The sequence below is a fragment of the Saimiri boliviensis genome, chromosome 2 (genome assembly GCF_048565385.1).
Source record: "Saimiri boliviensis isolate mSaiBol1 chromosome 2, mSaiBol1.pri, whole genome shotgun sequence".
NCBI classification, from domain to species: domain Eukaryota; kingdom Metazoa; phylum Chordata; class Mammalia; order Primates; family Cebidae; genus Saimiri; species Saimiri boliviensis.
Genome location: NC_133450.1, coordinates 138,109,426 through 138,124,895, shown reverse-complemented (window position 1 = coordinate 138,124,895; position 15,470 = coordinate 138,109,426). Strand labels below are relative to the sequence as shown.

At 59.2% G+C, this 15,470-nt stretch overlaps 2 protein-coding genes across 4 annotated transcripts; one reads left to right on the top strand and one right to left on the bottom strand.

Moving 5' to 3' along the window:
- Positions 1-4,732: 4,732 nt before the first annotated feature.
- FBXW5 (F-box and WD repeat domain containing 5) lies at positions 4,733-11,428 on the bottom strand. Of its 3 annotated transcripts, none has more exons than XM_074394454.1 (9): positions 11,208-11,428; positions 8,193-8,408; positions 7,635-7,792; positions 7,042-7,216; positions 6,818-6,966; positions 6,323-6,743; positions 5,839-5,986; positions 5,553-5,765; positions 4,733-5,470 (listed from the first exon to the last, which is right to left on the bottom strand). In XM_074394454.1, exons 2-9 carry the CDS (start codon positions 8,383-8,385, stop codon positions 5,164-5,166), a joined length of 1,764 nt encoding a protein of 587 aa, XP_074250555.1. In that variant the 5' UTR covers positions 8,386-8,408; positions 11,208-11,428; the 3' UTR covers positions 4,733-5,163. The 3 variants fall into 3 exon arrangements, with proteins under 3 accessions (XP_074250555.1, XP_039317312.1, XP_039317313.1); XM_039461378.2 differs by lacking the exon at positions 11,208-11,428 and adding an exon at positions 8,756-8,951; XM_039461379.2 differs by lacking the exon at positions 11,208-11,428 and adding an exon at positions 8,756-8,949 and having other exon boundaries at positions 5,203-5,478.
- On the top strand, positions 9,344-11,033 carry C8G (complement C8 gamma chain). Its single transcript, XM_003941350.4, has 7 exons — positions 9,344-9,638; positions 9,721-9,857; positions 10,004-10,074; positions 10,159-10,266; positions 10,537-10,638; positions 10,723-10,761; positions 10,840-11,033. Exons 1-7 carry the CDS (start codon positions 9,501-9,503, stop codon positions 10,851-10,853), a joined length of 609 nt encoding a protein of 202 aa, XP_003941399.1. The 5' UTR covers positions 9,344-9,500; the 3' UTR covers positions 10,854-11,033.
- Positions 11,429-15,470: the final 4,042 nt, after the last annotated feature.

The following is a 15,470-nucleotide window of genomic DNA, read 5'->3' as shown; positions in this document are numbered from 1 at the left end:
TTGAGATGGAGTTTCGCTCTTGTTACCCAGGCTGGAGTGCAATGGCACGATCTCAGCTCACCGCAACCTCCGCCTCCTGGGTTCAGGCAATTCTCCTGTCTCAGCCTCCTGAGTAGCTGGGATTACAGGCACGCACCACCATGCCCAGATAATTTTTTGTATTTTTAGTAGAGATGGGGTTTCACCTTGTTGACCAAGGTTGGTCTTGATCTCTTGACCTTGTGATCCACCCACCTCGGCCTCCCATCTTTCTTTCTTTTTTTGAGACAGAGTCTCTGTCTGTCGCCCAGGCTGGAGTGCAGTGGAGCAATCTCGGCTCACTGCAACCTCTGCCTCCCAGGTTCAAGTGATTGTCTTGCCTCAGCCTTCTGAGTAGCTGGGATTACAGGCTTGTGCCACCAGCACACCTGGCTAACTTTTGTATATTTAGTAGAGGTGGAGTTTCCCCATGTTGGTCAGGCTGGTCTTGAACTCCTGACGTCATGTGATCTGCCGGCCTTGGCCTCCCAAAGTGCTGGCATTACAGGCAGGAACCACTGCATCCAGCCTTTTTCCTTCTTTTTTCTCCTCTTTTTATAGAAACCTCATCTTAGTATGAATGGTCCTTTTTACATCTTCTGGTTTTTTTGCTGAGGCGTTCATATTTTTATATCCATTGCAAAATGTTTGTGACTGCTTGTTCTAGCATTTTTATAGTAGCTAAAGTCCTTGTCAGATAATTCCAACATCTGCGTCTGTGTCACTCCCCCTCAAGCCTGGCGTTTGCTCAGGGAGGCCCTGCAGGTCTGGCTTTCGTGTCGAGAAGTGTCGTTTTCTGTCTGGGTCATGGCATAATGTTCCTCCACAGTGATCGCAAGGTGTTCAGAGTTCGTGAGTGCAAATGTTATTAAAAAAAACGCAACCCTTGAAGGTCAGGTGGACTAACACATTCCGGAAAGCAGCTGGTAAAGTGCTCATGGTGGATCAAGAGTCTGAAAAATGTAGAAATGAACCTGTCAAATACCAGCGAGAGCTATGGAGTAAAACCATGGTTGCAACAGAGAGTTGAAGAGCTCAGAGACACCAACCTTACCACAAACAGATGAAAGAAGAAGAGCTCCGGAAACCTCAGGACATCAGAGGAGTCAGGCAAAGCATCCGTCTTGTCCGATCCCCTCTTGCAGGCGAAGGAAAGCTTCGGGAGCGGGATACGCAGCCCTCACGGCAGGACATGCTGGTGGAAGATGCTTCCTACAGGCCTCACTGGAACCATTGGGAGACTCAGAACTGCTGAATTATTGGTTTATTGATGACATAAGGTCACTTAAATGACAAGTGATTAAAAATGTATCAGGCTGGGCACGGTGGCTCACACCTGTAATCCCAGCACTTTGGGAAGGTGTGGCAGGTGGATCACAAGGTCAGGTGTTCGAGACCAGCCTGGCCAAGATGGTGAAACCCCGTGTCCACTAAAATTACAAACATTAGCCAATGTTGGGTAGGTGCGTGTGGTTCCAGCTACTTGGGACGCTGAGGCAGGAGAATTGCTTAAACATAGGAAGCAGAGGTTGCAGTAAGCCGAGATTGCACCACTGCACTCCAGCCTGAGCAAGAGAGCAAGACTCCATCTCAATAATAAAACAATTAAAAAATTATATATATAATATATATATATATATATATATATATATAAATATATATATATCCTGCATTGCTGTCTGCAAAACACTGGCTATCATGGGTGTTAGCTTGCATCTCAGTGTCAGACCTTCACTAATGCACTCTAAATCACAAAGATTCTGTCTGTAAACACAGAAGTGAACAGAAAACGGCGAGGCGGCGCTCATGTAGCTGACAAAAAGTCCTGGGTAGTGGCATGCAGAATACTCTGCAGTTAAATATTCGCTTTATTAATGTTACAAAAGGGGGACATGGCGATGAGCCTCGAAGACGCCCTTCATTTTGATTTCATTACTTCCTGTTTGGGTTTATTCACATCTTAGAAGAGCACAGTGGCTTCATCTGATGAAGCCTAATTATGTAGCTCTGTTCTGAGCTCATTTAACTTCTGATAGGCAGCTGTGGATGTTGAGGTTCAGAGCTTAATCATCTTTGCCTGAAATGGCACTAGACTCTCTAAAATTTCTGCCTTGGAAAACAGTTCTAACTTGTGATTTCTGGTAGCGCAAGCTTTATTTTTCTCGCCTAGCAATGATCTGGAAGCCGAGGAAGGATGGTGAAACCCTTTCTCTACTAAAAATAAAAAAGCCTGGCATGGTGGTGGGCGCCTGTAATCTCAGGTACTCAGGAGGCTGAGGCAGGAGAATCATTTGAGCCCAGGAGACAGAGGTTACGGTGAGTGAGGTCACATGACTGCACTCCAGCCTGGGCAACAGAGCGAGACTCCGTCTCAAAAAATTTTAAAAATGCATACTTTATATATATATAATCTGCCTTGGCATTCGTCTGTTCCTTTGGAAGTTCAATTTTTAATTTTAGAGGTGGAGTCCATCGCCCAAGCTGGAATACAGCAGGCGGGTCAGTGCTCCTGCAGCCACGTCCCAGTGGGGAGGGTTACGGGTGGGAGCCGCTGTGCCCAGCTGTGTGATAAAATTTTATGGTTCTTCATGTGTCTAGTAATTTTGGGTTATGTTCTGGACATTTGAATATAACTTAAAACTTTTTTGAGACAGGGTTTCACCATGTCGGCCAGGCTGGTCTTGAACGCCTGACCTCAAGTGATCCACCCGCCTGCCTGGGCCTCCCAAAGTGCTGGGAGTACAGGAGTGAGCCATTGTGCCCGCCCAGGCCTCAGCACACATGTTGTGTGAAGACTTTTGTCTTTTTGTAATTCAGCCATATTCTTTTTAAACACTGGGTCTCCACCCCGACCCCTGTATGTGTCGGGGTGGGGGGGGGGTCATGCGTGCCTCCCTGTTCCCCTCCCAGGGCTCTTTTCGTGTCTTCTGTGCCACGTTCTGCTTCCAGATCCCCACGTCAAGTCAGTGTGGTCCTGTTCTTCTCACATACCAAGCTTTTGATGCAATCACTCTACCTGCTATTTTCCACAATGCCTGACTGGCTCCCTTTTTACTTTATTTTGGAGGTGCAGTCTCGCACTGTCACCCAGGCTGGAGTGCAGTGGCACGATCTCAACTCACTGCCACCTCCGCCTCCCAGGTTCAAGCAATTCTCCTGCCTCAGCCTCCCAAGTACCTGGGACTACAGGTACCTGCCACCACAGCTGGCTGACTTTTGTTGTTGTATTTTAGTAGAGACAGTTTTACCGTATTGCCCAGGTTGGTCTCAAACTCCTGAGCTCAAGCAATCTGCCTGCCTCTGCCTCCCAAAGTGTTGGGATTACTGGCGTGAGCCACCACACCCAACCTCCTTTTTTGTGTTTTGAGACAGAGCCCTGCCCTGTCACCCAGGCTGGAGTGCAGTGGCAAGATCTCGGCTCCCTGCAACCTCCACCTCCTGGGTTCCAGTGATTCTCCTGCCCCAGCCTTCTGACTAGCAGGGATTACAGGTGCCTCCCACCATGCCTGGCTAATTTTTTATATCTTTAATAGAGACAGGATTATGCCACTTAGGCCAGCCTGGTCTCGAACTCCTGACCTCGTGATCCACACACCTCGACCTCCCAAAGTGCTGGAATGACAGGCATGAGCCACCACACCTGGCCTCCTTTTTACTTTTAAGTCTCCATGTGTTGATTTCTATCCCCTGCTTTTGTTTCATGGTGCAGGTTTTGCTTTAGGGGCGTTATCTTTAGTTTCCTTGAGTTAAACATAGCCCTAGTCCTTTTCGGGAAACGGCCCGCTTCTCTGGAGCCTGCCTGTGGTGCATTTGCGTTTGCGGAATCTGTTGGCTCCTTTCTGTGAGAGGCTTCCTCGGGTCTCAGTCTCAGCACGGCTCATCTTATTTTGGGGTCTTTGGTGTCTTTCTTCCCTTGCTCTCGCCCATGTTTGGGGTTTTACTATGAACTCCAGCAGCCCCCAGGGCTTCCCAGTTGGAGACTGGGAGTTAGCGGGGCAGAGGCTCCGTCCCTCTGGGTGGCACAGCCTGTGTTGGTCGTGCTGTCCCTGGCCCCGTTGGTGCTCAGGCCTCGTCCCAGGCCCTCTGCCTGCCCCTGTGGCCCGTGTGGCTCTGGGGGACCGTCACCTTGATGCCCACTCATCTCCTCTGCGTCCTTTCTCTGTACGCAGCTGCCTACTGCCATGTGTAGAGCCACAGGCTTCGTGTGCTGCCTGTGATGGGCAGCTGTGCCGAGTGTCAGGCTCCCCCCCCATCTTCCTTGTCACCACCATCGCCCTGGGCCCCAAGCTCCTGCTGCAGTTCCAACAAAGCCTACAGGGTCCGGCTGGACCCACACCTCCAGTGCCACATCTGGGCCCCGGTCCCATCCTCGCCGGCCTGAACTCCCAAGAAGCTCTGCCCAATACCCTCCCTGCCCCCAGCAGCCAGAGTGCTCCCTCAAGGACAGGACGAACCGCAGAGGCCACTGTGGCACTGGGAACAACTCAGCCTGCTGACCCTGGACCCGGCCAGGAGGCCCTGCCCGCTGCCAGCCCCTGCGGGTATGCCAGGCACCTCCGTGGAGGTCACAGAGTGGGCACTGGGCTGTGACGCAGTCTTGTGCCAGCACAGGACCTCAAATGCGCATGTCACCTGTCAGCAGTGACCACGAGGCCCACTCCACTGGGGCCACTGTGCCCACAGCCTCCCTCCCAGCAGAGACTGGATGGCGGAGTGCTGTTGCCAACTGTTTATTCAAAACCCTGAACAGGTGGTGCGTGGGCATGCGGCACACTCGGCCCACAGCAGCGTGACCAGCAGCTCCCCAGCTCTGGGCGCACAGCCACAGCCAGGCGGCCAGAGCCAGCCGCCCCTGCCACCAATGGGCTACCATCCAGGGCCCTGCAGGACTAGCCCAGGGTGCCCCGGGCTGAGGCCAGCTGGAGTGGTGAACCCCCAGCGCAGGGGTGAGTGAGGAGCAGCGCTCCAGTGTCCTGTGTACCCCTAGCTGGCCGGGAGGCCGAGGGGACCTTTGGCTCCGTCCACACCAGCCATCCCGTGCCAGGCATCACAGCTGCGTGAGTGGGTTTGCGTGTGAGAGCGTGTCGGGGCCTGACTATCCCCTTCCTAAGGCATCACTGCTACAAGCGTCTTCACCTCTCCTATTCAGAAAAGAGCCACAGGGCCCGGGTGATGTCCTCGAGGGGCCCCAGTGGCTCCAGTGCGGCCGGCACCCCTCAGCGTCTCTGGCTGGCAAGCCAGGAGAAGAAGGCGCGAGGCCGCCGGCGAGGCACCTAGAGGACGCGCATGGTGCGTGGTGAGCGCCAGGCTTTGATGGTGGCGTCGTCGCTGGCCGTCAGCAGCAGCTCCTGCTCCTGGGGACTGAAGGCCACCGAGTTGACCACGTCGTTGTGCCGCAGCTTGGCCAGGCAAATGTTGTAGTGGCGGTCCCAGACGTAGCCATGCCGGTCTTCTGCTCCGCTGCATAACAGCCCCGATGAGCCGGCCGCCGCCACAGGCGCCCGCGCCCACCCGTGCCCCGCCGCACCCCGCACCTGGCCACGAAGTCCCTGCTGACGTCCAGGAAGATGAAGAAGCACTCGTCGTTGGGCGTGTACGCACGGTGCGCACGCAGCGCCCGCCTCACCTCCCGCATGGTCTTCAGGTCGAACACCAGCAGGTCGATCTCCTCGGCGATGGGCGGCGGCTGCATGGGGTCGGCCACCACCGCGCCGCGGGGCCAGGCGCGGCTGTTCACGTACAGGTACCTGGGCAGAGGGCGCTGTGCTAGGTATGGGCTGCTTGCGGGCACCCCGCCCGGGACCCTGGTAAGAGGCCCACCTGTTGTCGGGTGACAGGCCCATGCCAATGATGTGGCCGTGCACGTCTATGACGTGGTCCAGCGCATCGAAGAAGGCGTCGGAGCCCCGGCCCTCGCCCAGCACAGGCCCCGCCGTGGTCATCTGGTGTGGCAGGATCTGCTTGATGCCTGCATGGAGGGCTGCGGTGAAGGTCCCCACCGGTGCCTGGGGACTCCAGGGCAGCCCCCAGCCCAGCGGGGCCTCCGAGCCTGCGAGTGCCTCAGAGGAGTGCACGCCGCCTGCTTCGAAGGCCCAGACCTGAACCGAGCCCGGCAGTCACTCCGGCCAGCAGCCCACCTGCATCTGCTTTTACCACGCATCCCGCAGGAGGACAAGGCCGGGTCTGGGCTTTTGGCCCCCGGGGTGAGAATGATCCCAGCTCTGCCTGTGGACTTGCCTGCCGTTTGCCCCCAGGACCCCTGCCCAGCCTCCCCCAAGCTCTGAGGACCGAGGCAGGGCTGTACCGATCTGGTGTGGGGAGTAGGTGAGGCAGCCGGTGGTGAAGATGAGGTACTTGCTCCTGGCGCCTGCGGCGCTGTGCTCAGGGGGCTTGGTGTGGCCCTGGGCCAGCAGCTCGGCCACCTTGGTCTCCAGCATGCAGTCCGACAGCTGTGGCTGCGCCCGCCCCTCCAGCACACGGTCCAGAAAGTGCCCCAAGCCCTCCCTGGCGTGGGCGGGGGCCGGGCTGGCCACCTCGTCGTCGTCGCCGCCGCCCAGGTCAAAGACGCGGCAGGGGGACGTGCCCGGGTCACCAGCGTCCAGCAGGAGGTCGGGGCTGTCGAAGCGGCTGCAGTCGGCTACCATCACCGTACGGATGGTGCTGGCATTGAGGTTCTGGATCTTGAACAGCCGCTTCACCACATTGACGTTCTCTGACTCCACGTCCTGGGGGCGGGGCAAACACCAGGTGGGCCCCGGCCCTGGGGAGGGCAGTCCCGCCCCCAGCCCTGCACCCGCACCTGGAAGGCGTTGTTGAGCCACAGGACAGAGCAGGAGGTGATGTCTCCGATGCGGTGCAGGTTACCCGAGATGAGGCTGGTCTCCGTCAGCCAGCAGCCAAAGACGTCGTAGGGCTTGTTCCGCACGCGGGACAGCAGCAGGAAGGAGTCTGGGGAGCCAGGCCAGACAGGCTGTCAGCAGGGGCGGGGGGCAGGGGCGGGGCGGGGGCCGGAACCCTGCTCACCTAGGCTGATGACCGCGATCTCGCCGGAGGAGGAGTTGTGCGGCCCCAGGAACACCCCGGAGGCCAGCAGCAGCGAGTCGTCCTGGTTGAACTGCGAGAACTGCGTGTAGCTCCAGTTGTACGGCCGCATGTCCACGCTGTGCAGCAGCGAGATGGTCAGGTCGTTGCTCCAGACCTGTACGGCAGGGTGGCCGTGGTGACCGCCTGGCCGGGGCCCGGAGCAGGGGCCGCTACCACAGTGCCACGAGGCCTGGCTCTACCGGCCCTGCTCAGAGACCACCAGGGAGCAGGGACCCCTCGCAGCCACTGTCATCTGTCCTGGGGCGCTGGCACAAATGGCAGGAGCCTGCCCTGCAGCGGGAGGCTGTGTACGGGGCCCTCTCCTCTGGGCACTCAGGGCCACCCTGCACCGCTCCTGACCCTCTGTGGCCCCGGCTGACGCTCCTCGAGGCCGGGCCCCTCCACTGGATGGAGGGAGGCAGCTGTGTCACCTCTGGCCTGACCACCCATCCCACCTGGTTGGGACACCGGGGTCCTGGGACCTGGGTAATGCAGCGGAGGGGCGCGGTGGGGGGACGCCGGGCTGTCCTCACCTTCACAGTGCAGTCCTTCGAGCAGGACGCGAACTGGTAGCCTGAGTGGGAGAAGCTGAGGTGCAGGACCTGGTCCGTGTGCTCACGCAGCGTCTGCACCTCCACACAGGGCACCGTGTCATACAGCCGCTGGAACTCCTCCAACCAGGACTTGGCCGCTGTGGGTGGGCAGTGTCAGCCCGTGGCCCAGGCCTCCCTCCTCGCAGTCAGGGCCACAAGCTGAATGTGGCTTCCCCACTCCTGGCTACAGTCCTTGGAGCTTGGGGGAGGCTCAGCAGGGATCCCAGGGGGGCAGGAGTCCCAGGGGGCAGACGCCAGTGGTGCCCCTGGAACCCACAAGTCCTGGCGTAGGCCTCGGCTGGGGGGTATAACCCTGTCGTTCACAGAGACCCCTGTATTCCCTACCCTGCAAGTGACCCAGTGAAGCCTTAGGCCTCCAAACTGTGAGGGGGCCTGTGCTGTGTGCGGACAGGCCTGGATCAGGGTGAGGCTGTGGGGCGGGGGGACACTCGGGGCGCGGGCCAGGACCCCGCCAGGCTGACCCCCAAGCGCACGGACCTGGGTGTCGGGGCACGTCGCGGGCCACCTGGTAGAAGCGGTAGAACTGCTCCCTCCACAGGAACTCGTCCCGCGACACGTTGAGCCACTGGCGGCACACCAGCCCCGCGGCCAGCACGTCGGCCGGGCCCAGGCTCAGGAAGATCTGGTAGACCAGGCTGTCGGGGAGCAGGGGCGTGCCGCCCTCGTCCATCGTGACATTCTGCCCGGGCGGCCCTGAAACCACCAACGGCTGCGCTCAGCCCGGGCCCGAGCAGGGCGGCCGGGGGCGGGCGCCGGGGCCTCCGCGGGGCTGCGGGGGTGCGGGGGGCGCCGGGGCCCCGCGCCATCCCCGGCCCGCTGCGGCCCGCAGCGGGCGCCCCGCGGGACAGGCGCGCGCGAGGCACGGGGCCCGGGCGCCGACCCGGAACGCGCTCCGCGGGGACAGGCTCGGGGCGGCCGGGGAAGCCCCGGGGAAGCCCTGCCCGGCGGGGACGCGCGCGCGGGCGGCCCGGGGCTCCTGCACTCGCCCGGGGTGGGCGCGGCCGACGAGATCGGACCCCGAGGGCCGCAGGCGCACTCACCGCGGCCGCCTCCGCCCGCTGCGCCGCCCCCGCCCCGCGACGCCCGGACCCGCTTCCGCCGCCGCCGCCGCCGCCGCCGCCGCCGCCGTCCCCGTCCCGCGGGGAGCCCGCCAGGCGCGACGCCACGAGCCCCGAGGCATCGATGGCGACGGAAGGCCGAGCGCGCGGGCAGCCCGCGTCCGCCCCTCGTGCGCCTGCGTCTCGGGCCCGGCGGCCGGCCGGCGCTTCTTTGTGCGCCTGCGCGCACTCGGCCTCCTGGGGAACAGCGCCCCTTGCGGCCGGCGTGGCAGCGGTCGCGGGTGGGACTGCGGGCGAGGCTGCACGGCCCGAGGTTCGGGACCCGCCTCCGGCGCTTCCCGTTGCTGGGCCCTTCGTGGACCCCGTGACATTGGCCATAGAGCTAAGACCACTGGGTGATGGTTTAAGGAAGATAATGTGCAAACGGCTAAGGACTGACTGTCAGTGGAAGTCAGGGGTGCAAGGGAAAATGGATAAACAGCCAGAGGTCAACTTGGACTTTGTACATAGGACATGATGACAGGGCCCTGCTGGGAAGTGCAGATCGAAGCTGGGCTCACGAGAAGGCTGGGTGTGGGGTGTGGGGCTGGCCTGGGGCAGGGGTTGGAGAGTCAAGGGACGGACATGGACTTTCTGGGCTGGGCTCTGTGACTGCACGGCAGACTCTGGCCTTGGACTTGGTGCTGCCATTTCCCTCCCACGGTCTTGCCACCCTGCCACTGCCACCATGCTGCCCCCTGGGACTGCAATCCTCTTGACTCTGCTCCTGGCAGCCGGCTCGCTGGGCCAGAGGCCTCGGAGGCCTCCCCAGCCCCGATCCCCCATCAGCAGCATCCAGCCCAAGGCCAATTTTGATGCTCAGCAGGTAGAAGTTGTTGGGGGTAGAGGGAGGCAGGGGAGGGGGCACTCCCACGGTGCCCTCGAGTCCTCCTGTGGGCTGCCCCCAGTTTGCAGGTACTTGGCTCCTTGTGGCTGTGGGCTCTGCCTGCCGATTCCTGCGGGAGCAGAACCACCGGGCTGAGGCCACCACACTGCATGTGGCTCCCCAGGGCACAGCCATGGCTGTCAGCACCTTCCGAAAGCTGTAAGTCCCAGAGCAGCCCTGCACCCGAGCCTCACCCTCCTCTCTGCCCCGGACATCAACCCTGCCCTGGCCCCTGACCCCACCTGGGCTATGCCGGGACTAGAGTTCCCCGTTGGGGTCCCCCAGCCTGTGGTGCCTTCCCCCAGGGATGGGATCTGCTGGCAGGTGCGCCAGCTCTACAGAGACACGAAGGTCCCTGGCCGCTTCCTGCTTCAAGGTGAGGCAAGGGCTGCAGGGCCTGTGGGTGGCAGTGACACAGCCTCTGTGGCTCTCTGACGTGGCTACCGTGGCTCTGCCCTAGCCCGAGGCGCCCGAGGGGCTGTGCACGTGGTTGTCGCTGAGACCGACTACCAGAGTTTCGCTGTTCTCTACCTGGAGCGGGCAGGGCAGCTGTCGGTGAAGCTCTACGGTATGGAGGGCCCGGCCTCTGTGACTGGACAGGCACTCGAGCTCTGCACACTCACTGGGCCGTCCCGGGGGGCTGGTTGAGCCCAGGATGACATGCCCTCCCTCCGTCCCTCCCTCCCTCCCTCCCATCCTGACCCCCATGCTGAGCAGGGGCCCAGGGAGGATCAGTGACAGACAGGCCCGGTGTGGGGGCAGGGGACACACAGACCGTGACCCAGAGCTGTCCACGCGGCCTGGTGCCGGGACCCCAGGAGCCCTCTCTGCCCTGCAGCCCGCTCCCTCCCTGTGAGCGACTCTGTTCTGAGTGGGTTTGAGCAGCGGGTCCGGGAGGCCCACCTGACTGAGGACCAGATCTTCTTTTTCCCCAACTACGGTGAGTGTCCCCAGCAGCTCCCTGCCTCAGCCACCCCCACTTTCTGGGCTGACGTCCAGCCTGACCCCTGCCTTGGGCCCCCAGGCTTCTGCGAGGATGCAGACCAGTTCCACATCCTGGACGGTGAGTGCACAGTGGGGCAAGCGTGGAGGTGCGGTGAGGGGGGCCACGGCCAGCGGCTGAGTCTCCCCTCTGCTGCAGAAGTGAGAAGGTGAGGCCGGTGTGCAGCTTCGGTGCTGAGAAGTCAGTGCCCCGAGAGACAACCCCGCTGCCCGTCCAGAGCCCCCAGCTTCAGATCAGGACCCTGCCACCTGGGGCTGGGGGGGATCTTCTGCTGGCTGCCCCAGAGCACAGTGTGGGGGAGAGGCACCTTCTTATTAAATGTCTCAGCCTCCTCCCTGACTCTTTTCTGTCCACTCTGGAACTGCGCCAGTACCACCAAGGCCCCTGCCCCCCACGTGGTTGAAAGCCCAGGCTCCCTTTTGACGGGAGTGCATCCAGTGGGCACTGGGCTGATTTCACCAGCTCTGGGGATTTGGGAGGGGAAATCCTCCCTGCCAGACACCCACCTTGTGCCCTGCTGAGACCTGGGGGCTCCAAGTCTGCCCTCACCCAGTCCGTCGTCCTGCACCCCCAGGCTGCTCCTCTGTCTCTGTGGGGACCAGCTGTCTCCCGTCACTGCCCATCGTGGCCTCTTCCGAGCCGTGCTAGCACCAGCTGACCTGTGCCGGTGGCAGCAGTTGGTGGTGCCCACTCACGGCTGCTGCACTCTCTGCGCGCCCCATCCACTCCCACGTCCCCCCAGAAACCAGGAAGCAGAGCAGAACTAGGGGCGGGTCAGCTCTATCCTCGGGGCAGCCCCTGGGCTACAGCCAGAGGGTCAGGAACCGGGCACGGCTGGGCCACGCTGGGGCTGGACCTGGCTGCTCAGCTGCTCCCCTCAGGCCTCGCCAGGCCCTGGCACTTGTCTGATAAGCATTTCTGAAGGCCACAGTGTGCAGAGTCCTGGGGCCACTGGGTCGGCTGGTCCCTCCCGCTAGGAGCTCCAAGTCCATGGATCAGCCACCAACTGGCCACAGCAGGCAGAGGTGGGGGGAGAAGGTGCCTCGGACTTGGTCCCACACCCCCACTCTGCTCCCACCCCTCCCTACTACCCCTCCCACCCCTCCCTGACCGCTCCCACACCTTCCTCACCTCTGCTCCCACCCGTCCTCACCTCCATTCCCACTCCCCTCACCTCTGCCCCACTCCCCTCACCTCCTCTCCCACCCCTTTCCTCACCTGTTTCCCCCCACCCCCTCTTTCTTTGGACTTCGGAAGGACCCAGGACACCCAGGTGGCTGCAGGCCACGGGGCAAGAAGGGCCGCTGCCTGCTCCCTGGAGGTCCTGGCCCCCAGCTCTGACCACATTGCCTACTGGCCTGCTCCAGACAGGACAGGGGTATGTGGCCTGGTTGGGGGCTGGGAGGAGCCAGCAGCTGCCCAAGGGCTCCCCATCCCATGGGCGGGTGTCACCCTGCTGTGCCCACCCAAGTTTCCTCAGCTGCTGGACCCCCAGAAGGGCAGGCAAGTCGGGTGGTAGAAGGGGGGCAAGGTCCTGACTGCCAGGACCTGGGAGGGAGAAGGGCCAAGAGGTCACACCCTTGCATCGCCCGCGCCCACTCAAGCTCCGTGTCCCGGAGACCCACGGCATACAGACCAGCGTGCGGCAGAAGGGCTCAGCGTTCAGGGCTGGCAATGTGGGGAAGCCCCTGTGCCCGAGCCCTGGGACAGCCTCCTCCATGCCGGGCCCCCCATCCCCCAAACAGAAAGTGAGGGTCTCATCTGGGGGCAGGAGTCGGGTAGCTGGCCACGGTCACAAGCTTCCAAGAGGGCTGAACGTCCGAGGGGTGGCGCCAGAGACCCACCCATGACCTGGGGTGCCGCGGTTGGTGGGAGTGGCCCAGCCCGACTCCACCTCCCCAACTGCTGGGCTGGGTGGGTTCCTGCGCTGGGCGAAGTGTGTGGCCACTTGGCTGGCTGCACTGGGACCACAGGATTCGGAGCGCAAGGGTTACAGGTATTTCATTTGCACAGAAGCATTTAATGAGCTTTAGTTAAATTTCAGACACTACATCACATCACGGCAGCTCTGTGTGAATCACTATTCTTTAAAATAGTTTGCTTAATCTGGCTGGGCCTGGTGGCTCACGTCTGTAATCTCAGCATGTTGGAGGCCAAGGCAGGTGGATCACTTGAGGCCAGGAGTTACAGACCAGCCTGACCAACATGGTGAAACCCCGTCTCTACTAAAAACACAAAAATTAGCTGGACGTGGTGGTGGGTGCCTGTGATATCCCAGCTACTCCGGAGGGTGAGGCAGGAGAATCGCTTGAACCCAGGAGGCAGAGGTTGCAGTGAGCTGGGATCACGCCACTGCACTCCAGCCTGGGCGACAGAGCCAGACTCTGACTCAAAAAAAGAAAAAGTATACACACACACACACACACACACACACACGTATATGTTATACATTTACACACAGAAATGGTCAGGTGTGGTGGCTCACACCTGTAATTCTAGCACTTTGGGAGGACAAGGTGTGTGGGGAACACTCCCGTGTGAGACCCCTAAAAGACGTGAGTCTCACTATACGGTGAGTTTGATCCCAAACACAGTTTCCTACTGGAGGCAGTCGAGCTATCCGGAAATATAGGAACTGAAAGATGAATGATCAGTTTCTAATATCAACCACAATATCGTTTTGGGCCTAAAATTATGCGTTGCTGCTAGACCGAGTAACCCCCTACCAGCAACCGGTTCCTGCTTTTAACCTTTTTATGACTTTAAGAATAAGTTTTAACCTTTACTTACCGGACTGCCTTGTACCCTAGATAATGGTTTAACTGTCGATATTTGCAAAGCAAAATGCCAACATAGGGATGGCTTTGATTCCTGACTCAGAGATTCCTGAATGGGGAAGTTGAGTTAAGTTGAGTCAGGAGTAGACAAAGGAGAATCTGATTAAAAGATATTCTGATGAGCAAAACCAAAAAACCTTTTCACATTTCAGTTCTAAAACAAGGTCAAACCAGAGATACCTGCAGCCAGGAGGAATAATGTTTGGATATAAAACAAGCCTTGTGAATGATGTTTGGATATAAACAAGCTTTGTGAATAATGTTTGGATATAAACAAGCTTTGTGAATAATGTTTGGAAACAAACTTTGTGATCATAGAAAATTTTGTTACTTTTTACAACCATTGATTGCATATCTGACTTCTCTATTGTATAGGCCATGTGAGGCATACATTTACATTCCTCTTACTATGACGTAAACCAGAGCCAAGAAAGTGTATTTATTCCTGGTCTTTGAAAAATAAAACTTGCTGTTTAGGCACAGCCTATCAGCCCTCCAGAGGCCTCGCTTTCTCTCTCTCTGTCTTTATTAATTTTCCAGGCGCACTCCCTCTTCCAGGTATTGGGACCCTCTTGCAGGTCGAGAGACCCCCGGGCAGACGTGCCTACCCGCCGGACGGTCCACGACAAAGGTGGGCGGATTACTTGGGGTCAGGAGTTTGAAACCAGCCTGGCCAACTTGGTGAAGCCCCATCTGTTGGGGGGAAACCCTGAAAGAGCTGAGGCAAGGGTCTGAGGCCTCAGCATGTTCTCATATAAACATAGAAGCAAATGAATTAGAGATACAGTTGGTTATTCCTATATATAATCGTACAATAATCACATAGCTTATTCGTGTGTAATCAGAAACGTATACATATATATTCACATGATCTTTAATCTTATTAACAAGTCTCAAGTCAAGAAGCGTGGGACTGAAGTGGCATCGGGAAAGAGGTGACCCTGAGGCGAGATGCTCTAAGCCCTCTGTCCCGCCGCGTAAGGGCTGCTGGAGGACGCCTCGGCTGTGTGACAGTGTCAGCGCTGGGAAAGCGCCCGCTGTTTAGCCAGCTAGGGAAGGAGACGTCCAAGATGGCGAGACATCTCCGTCCTCGGGGGAGTGAGGAGAAAGCTCCGCTCTTAGAAGCTCTCGTGGCAGGCCCGGCGGCCGTCAGGGAGGCCCACAGACATCCAGGGACCTGTCTCTGTGTGACGCTGTGCTTCGGCAGCCACGCTCCATGGCTGCTTTCAAGTTCTGCTTCTGCACCTGGTTCCTCTTTTCCTTAGAAGATGAGAATTAGTAACAGTGACACAGACCTTAGTGACCTTGCTATTTCTTGACAAGTATGAAGAAAGTGCTGACGCCTCAGGTTTTCTCCTCGCCTCGGCTTCTTCACAGTCTTGGGCCCCCCCACTGTCTCCAGGACACGTGACTCACCTGACCCTGTCACTGACCACCGTTACCTCACCCCACCTGCCCTGCCCCCTGCTTTGTGCTCAGTAAAAGTCAGAGCGTCCAGGCACTCGGGGCTACAGCTGGTCTCCGTGCTTTGGGTAGCAGTGGGCCCTGGGCCCAAACTCTCTTTTCTCCTTGGTGTCTTGTGTCTTTTATTTCTGCAGTTTCTCGTCTCCACACCAGCAGGGAGGGACTCACGGGACCCTGCAGGGCTGGACCCTACACCCGTCTCTACTAAAAATACAAAAGAATTAATTGAGCATGGTGGTGGGTGCCTGCAATCCCAGCTACTTGGGAGGCTGAGGCAGGAGAACTGCTTGAACCTGGACGCAGAGGTTACAGCGAGCCGAGATGGTGCCACTGCCCTCCAGCCTGGGCAACAGGGTGAGACTCCGTCTCAATTAAAAGGATCTTTTAACAAAAAAGAAGAAAATGACCTTTGGAGTCAGGAGCCCAGGACTGTTCCGGGGGCCCCACCGTCTGGCCTGGACGTGAGGC